The 7,273-nt window shown below is 35.6% G+C and overlaps 1 protein-coding gene across 2 annotated transcripts; it reads right to left on the minus strand.

Moving 5' to 3' along the window:
* Positions 1 to 2,472: 2,472 nt before the first annotated feature.
* Positions 2,473 to 6,077, minus strand: ANNAT3 (annexin 3). 2 transcript variants are annotated; one of them, XM_028257715.2, is made up of 6 exons: positions 5,813 to 6,077; positions 5,385 to 5,530; positions 3,891 to 4,121; positions 3,421 to 3,633; positions 3,254 to 3,343; positions 2,473 to 2,964 (listed from the first exon to the last, which is right to left on the minus strand). In XM_028257715.2, the coding sequence occupies exons 1-6, from the start codon at positions 5,970 to 5,972 to the stop codon at positions 2,761 to 2,763; spliced, it is 1,044 nt and encodes a 347-aa protein (XP_028113516.2). In that variant the 5' UTR covers positions 5,973 to 6,077; the 3' UTR covers positions 2,473 to 2,760. The 2 variants fall into 2 exon arrangements, with proteins under 2 accessions (XP_028113516.2, XP_028113523.2); XM_028257722.2 differs by having other exon boundaries at positions 5,710 to 6,072.
* Positions 6,078 to 7,273: the final 1,196 nt, after the last annotated feature.

The raw sequence follows: 7,273 nt of genomic DNA on the forward strand, positions 1-7,273 counted from the left end.
TTGTGCGGTGATATTCAACCTTAGCTGAGTATTAGCATATCTACAGCTTCTTTATCTTCATGTGACTGATCTAGGTATTGGTCTTTAAGCCACTCTCGACATGGAGCGAAAGGGACATTGCCGTGGGGATTGAGGATTTGTGATTAGTTGAGGAATGGATTGGGGGATGTGTTGAGTGCTCACATGGTGTGGTTAGCTTTACCTGCTATATTGTTGATGTGGTGGCTCTTGGTTCGCTATACTCCTTAACGCTGTTGATTATGGTAACTGACCGTGCAAGTTTCATGTGACTCCATTGGGACCCTTCATGGGGTAAATTTTTTCCTTCGTCACTGCTATGAGGATATGAGATGCTTATTGGGCTCCACGTTTTCTTCCGTGTTTGAACTGGAAGCAAGTGGGGGTGGTTATCATATTTTGGTTGGTCTTGTGGTTGTTTTAGCTTGTTTATTCTTGTTTTAGTAGGTGCATCTTTTAGGTGCTTAATAGTTTTATGTGGTTCACTATTTGTATACTTGCTCCAACATGTTTCCTAAGTTCCCATCTATTGGCAACTTGGGGATATAAAAGATGTGTAGACAAATGTGTTGGTGTATCATTACTGTTGCGGTAGGATTCCATTTTGTTAGTGGTACTAATAAATTGCTCCTAGTTTCTTTGCCTTCTTTACTGATGGCATAAGTAACTAGGGGAAAAATATATTAGCAACACATTATGATTGTATTTTGATTTAGTACGTCTCCCCCCTATCTTAGGGGGATGCTATAGAATATTGTTTGGATTGTATGAATAGTCTGGGGTATGTCCTTTGTAAACTTGTATATTTTATTATTTTATTTTATGACTTACCTACAAAAAAAAATATGGAAATGAGCAAGTGGTCGGCTTTTCACGGAGTAGGCTATTGCTGCAGCACTGGGGTTCACTTGACGTGCAAAGCCTTGTGACAACATTGCACAACATGGGAATTAATGCATTTGCCTCCCTCATTTTTTAAGCTCTGCAGCTGGTTCTGTTTAGATGGCATTTAACAAAACACAAAGGGTTGTTGTCTCCTCCTTTATCTATTCATGCTAATTATTTATTTTTGCTTCTTTTGTATCTAGATTTTAGAGGACTAATGTTATGCAATAGAGATAATATATATTTCTTTAGCTAGCTCTTTAGCTGATTAATCCTCTCTGCTATGTGGTCCTTCTCTTCTCTTCTGTTACCAAAGACTATCTGTCATGGTGTGTTTGGTTGGGGGATTTGGAGAGGGATTTGGAAAGGGAAATGGAAAAGGTAGGTGAAATGTGAATAAAACATACTTATATTTCACATAGTTTCACACACCTTTTCTCTTTCCCTTTCCAAGTCTCTTCCCAAATCCCCCAACCAAACACAGCAAAGTCTTTTGTTCTTCCTCCGAGTCCCATCAATTGTTAAAAGAGTATGTACAGTCATCACTCTATTTGATCCCCTTATATCATCTATCCAGGTGAGGAGAGGGAGGGCAATTGAAGACCGAAACTGGAACTACTTCATTCTTTATTTCTTAATAAATCTTGATTTCATAAATTGGGTGCTAATTTTCTTAGAAGTAGGGTGGGGCACTATGTTTGCAGCCTAATATGCATATGCCTATTAAATAATAAAGGTCTTGATCAAATAATAATCACCAGTATAAAAAATAATCCTTCAATTCATATGCCCTTGAAGAACAATGTTTTTTTTTTTTCTTCTGTTCTTTGGGTGGGACAGGGGGGACAATATCCCTAACCCCCTGGAAGCAAAAGGTGGTTAATGTTTTTTTAGAAAAGTTGTAAAGCAGTTATATTAAAATAAAAATTATCATAAAAAACACTTAAAGGGAAAACAAAATGATCAAACAAGAAAACCTACTAAACTACGACAATAAACTAAGAAATTCATCAAAAAACCAACGGCGGTAATTAAAAATCATTACTCATAGATGTGGTTTGGAAAACAAAATCTATATCTACAAGAAGCTTAGCCCCGCCGTCGTCGAAAGCTAGAGTTAAGAAGAAGAACACCCATAACAATAAGAGCTGGGGATTTAAAGAGAGGGAATCATTGTGGGTGTTGAAAATCTAAAAATCTGTGCTAAAAATCGGAAGAGAAACTCTCAAATCCCTTTTTCTAGACAAAAAATTTAGATCTAGACTTCGAAAGTGTTTTTTACATCATGCCGGAAATTGCTGGAAAGTTGCTTGAGCGTTGGAAATTGCCAGAGCTAAACCAACGCCCCTCCACTACTGGGTCTTCTCCTCTTGATGACATAGGCGGTTAATGTAGTCTCGCCATTTAATTTAATTACGGAAAAAAGGGTCCATGTTTTAATATTAAGAAGGTACTTACTGGGTTTTTGTTGTCATGCTATGATTAACAATTGGGATCAAAACTCCCAAGTAACAAAATCGAAACGGAAACACAAGGGAGTTTTCACTTTTGATGGCACGACACGGTAACTGGTAACAATTGTGCACTTGAGAGGCACCCATGACAGATCGATGACATATATCATATCATATCATATTATATGTACAAACAATCAAATTGCATAATACATTATGAAAAAAAAAAAAAAAAGTAATCTATCTCATTGGGTTTTCAAGTCTAGAATATTTTCTTCTGCACACACCACTTGCAATTTATTCCAAACAGGACAATGAAATCAATCAATCCCAGTTCATAGATGAAGCATATAGTTTGAGAAGAGAGAGGGGTTTGTCTAGGCAGGCAGAAAGGCACATAGACTTAGATTCTTGCTCCAAGCAAGGTCATCAAGAAGTCCTTGTAATATCCTGAAGTGTCGCCAATAACTGCATCGTCGAGGTTAGTTTTGTTCACGTTGAAATACTCTCCTCTGATTTTCATCATGTCAATTTCAGCTCGAGTTACAATAGCTCTTGTTAGTGAATCTTCATCAGTTCCAAGGCCAACAATTGAAGCTCTAATAACCTGGTGATATTTCGAGCAAGAAAGAATGGAAATTTAAAACATTTCACAGAAAGAAAAATTAAAGAAAAATAATTTTCTGGTTTACTTTTCTGGAATACTTTTCTGGTTTTAAAGAAAAATCAGCTTGACGCTTCTCTAAAAACCAAAAAAAAAAAATTTTAAATACAAATTGGATGATATTTATTTAGTGAAAGGAAAACATTCTTGATGTCGGTGGCTACAATAATATTAAGAAAGAAACAAATACAATTTAGAAAATTAAAGGAGTTAGATAGATGTATCCAGTTACCTCAGCAAAGTGTTTTTCTGGGGAGTCCATGCACCAAATTGCGACCCTCAATACAGCCTCCAAAATGCCATTTCCACAACTCTTAATGTCCTGTCAAGATATTTGTCTAAATAAATCAAGCAAATATATATATATATCAGATAATTAATTTTCTGTCAAAGCTGAACCTGGTAGATGTTATTTCCATAGTTTTTGTGATAGCATTCAAAAGTAGCTTTGAGTTGAGAAACATTTCTAGTGCTAAGTATCCACACCACATCATCATGATCTAGATTCTTTCTTTCAATAGCATCACGTAGCTTAGCTGCCTCTGAATTTGCCATGTTCAAATCCACTACTTCTCTATCATATCTGTAGGAACTCACCAAACCAACCAGAACCTGGTGCAATAATATCCACCACCACATTACAATATTCAACTCCAATCATATATAAGACTCCAAAAGCTCCAACCAAAATTTGTAGCTTGCAACACAACATCTGAGTGCTACTTTACTGGTTGTAGTTGTACCCTACCCTACCTTTTTCGGGTGAATATCCTACCCTACCCTACCCTACCCTACATGATTATCATTGTCATTATATCATTATTAGTGAGTGAGTGAGTGAGTGAGAGAGTGAGTGAACTTGACATCACCTTTCTAACAGGTAGGTCGGCATTTGATGCAAAAATGTCTTCTTCAAGTGAGCAATCAAAGAGAGAACAGTAGGCCTGCCTTACTGCCATGAGATGGTGAGGAGATGTCGCACATGCTATTTCAACTATTACTTGAAGTTGAGTTATTCTCTGCTTTCCAGACTTGAGGGCCTTATTAGCCAACCTCGCATCCCTCTCAGGAGGATCATATGTCCACAATATCACTGCATTCTGCAATCTCAGATTAAAGTTGCTAAAATAAAAATCATCTGCAATCTCAGGACTACGAATAATTTATTAGAATATGAAAAACTAGGTTAGAACAGGTGCGATATAATTAAAACTATTAATATTAAACAAGTCTGATTTGGTCTTAAACGTAGTAGTTTTATTGTAATCAACTCAACTCTTGATTCAATTATAAGAAAATAAAGCCTTGGGGTGCGTTTAGTTTAGTATTGAAATTAGTTTTCAAAATCTTTTTCGCTATGAGTTTTCAAACTAGTTTTTGAGTTGTATATTTTGAAAATAGTTTTTAGAAAATTGAATTTAAAACTTGTTTGGTTATGAGTTTTCAAAACTAGTTTTTGAGTTTTTTTGGGTCTTGTGTTTTTTTTGTTTGTAGTCAAAACTTTTTTGTAATATTATAGTCAAATTTGTTTACTTCTTTCATATACCTAATCTAAATTTACTTTTTAGATGCATCTAATCTAATCTATAAGGCAAAGTTTCACTCCAAATTTTTTATATTTTATCAACGTTTTAGGAAGGGAGCCGCTATTCCCACTTCACTTTACTCTAAATACACTCCCTTCTTTGAATGCAAACCACATCCATTTACAATCTCACTGAAAGAATGAAGATCCTGTTAATGCATTTGCTTCAATTAAAAGACATGTATAGAGATGCCTTAACAAGATAGAAGATGCATTTCTGAATGATGAGATGAAATGTTTTCTCTGCCAATTCTAAGTCAAGCAGGAGGGAGTAGAAAATCATTTACTGTGAACGAAAATCACATGCTTCCGACAGCAACTTCCCCTTACTGTCATACACCTAGAGATGTTTTAGAATTAATATGTAACCCCTTATCCCAATACGCACCTAGATCATAGTTAAGTGTAAAATAGTGATGATTTCAAAAATCTTTTCAGGATTTTTCAAGCCAGTTTAGAGTTTAACATTTGAAAGATAAATGGACTTCATGGAATTTGAACTTTTTGAATAAGGCAGTCAAGTTGGTCAGTAAAACTGCCATGAATCCAGCATCTATCTCGTTAAAACTTGGTTAAAATTGACTGTGGCCTTTTCTGCTAAAATTAAGAAGGGCTAAAACAAAATTAGGAATTGAAACAACAACCAAAAAAAAAAAAAAAAAATTGAAGATTGGGGGTTTATTATTTTATGAGCTGAAATTGAGGATTGGAAAATGCATTTTGGATTAGAATAATATTGGGTTGGGGGTATAAAGAAAAAAAAATAAAGAAAATATACCCTAAAATCACCAGAGAGCTCAGAATGGAGTTGATCAATCAGAGATTCCTTGTAAATCTGCTCATACGTTTCTCTGATTTTCCTCCTTTGGTTTGCATTTCTATGCCCCAACACCCTTATGATTGTCTTCTCGTTCGTTCCCCATCCTAACAATTAAAAGAAATCAAGAAACTTCAAGAAACATTCATGTCTCCATGTTTCTTTGGCCCTTGTAAGATAGAAGCATATATATAGAAATATAAAGGCATGCATACAATTATCCATTGATTTTGATGACCCATATCAGAAAATTCAAAGTAATGAAACAACAGAACAGAAAATATACCTAACATCCAAAAAAAGAGTCTATATTTTCAATTAGAGAAAGAAAATCAAGGAAACCCCCACAACAATAGAGAAGGAAGGTGGAGAGAGAGAGAGAGACAGACCCCTGAAAGCAGTCTTGAGTCTTTCAGAGTCTTCAGAAGGAGGAGGAACAACGTCTGGCACTCTGCGAGTGGCCATTTTTTTCTTGCAGCCTTTGCACAGAGAAAATCCAAACGAACAGGACATGAAAATTTCAACAGGTGTGTGTGTTTGCGCTTTCATACACACTCAAACCAATGTGTCTGGTCAGCTGTTTTCCCTTTGTGGGCATCCCATCTGAAGTGAGGTTAGGGAGCAATACATGAGACTCACGTGTTTGTGTAGTGTTTGGTTGAACGGAAATAAGATATAAAGGAGTTATTTCATAAAAAAATTCCAAATTAATTTTAATTTGACTTAAATAAATAATAAAAAATATATTATGAATGGAATACACATACTTGCAAGGGGACATGCCCCAGAAAACTACGGCTATGTACAACTCTATAGTTTTTTGTATGTGTCAATTTCTGACCACACTGTTAACTCAGTATTTAGCTGGAGAGCACTGACAGAATAGATGGCGCCTGATTGACCTGCAATAAAAAGAAGAGATTCCGGCGGTGGTTCGTCCACCCGAGGGCACTCCGACGATCAAGTCAGTTATCTCTCAAAGATAAATCAATTGCTTAACTTACTGTTCAGAGTATAATTTGCGTACCTTAGTAGGGGTGAGCATGGCCCGGATTGGAGTAAAACCAGGACCAATCCGTTATCTACGGATCCTGAAAAATTGGAACCAATCAAATCCATTTAAATCATGGAACCCATCCGAACCAATCCATTTAAACACGGATTTGATCGATTTAGGACCACAGATTTGCATAATTAAATAACAAAAAAAAATATATAAGACTTTAATTTCATAAAAATATAAGTATAGTACCATATTAGTTTCACAATAGCAACATGTCTTTTCATAATAGCGACAAATTGTTTTAGAATTTAAACAATCATAAGAAAATTAGTTCCACCATAAGTATTTAGACCATTACAAATTAACACTAAAAACTAGCAAACAAAAATAATAAAAGAAGATACTATGCAAGTTTAGGCTTGGATTTAAGTTTTATATGAAATAAGAGAAAATACTATGCATGAGGGTGTATAATAAAAATATAGACTATTTATATAAGGTCCGGATCGGTTCCAATCCGGAACCAATCCGTGAACTACGGATTTTTAATTTTTCAATCCGGAACCAAACCACGGATTCAAAAAATCAATCCAAACCTACTGGATTGGACTAGACTGGATCGGATTACGAATTTCACGGATTCCTTGCTCAGCCCTATACCTTAGACCTATGGGGATGCCTTTCTTTTATAGCCAACACAAACTCAGTCCCAATAGAAGCCTAGCTTTAATGGACTTCTACTCAGTGCTTATCCTGGACTCTCCATTAGATAAAGATAAACTCTCTAAGAGCTTTATCCTTATCTAGGCTGAAGTTCTTCCTCACTCTAGGATTCTTGTCCCTTATC

This window comes from Camellia sinensis, chromosome 2 (genome assembly GCF_055761805.1).
Source record: "Camellia sinensis isolate YWXY chromosome 2, ASM5576180v1, whole genome shotgun sequence".
NCBI classification, from domain to species: domain Eukaryota; kingdom Viridiplantae; phylum Streptophyta; class Magnoliopsida; order Ericales; family Theaceae; genus Camellia; species Camellia sinensis.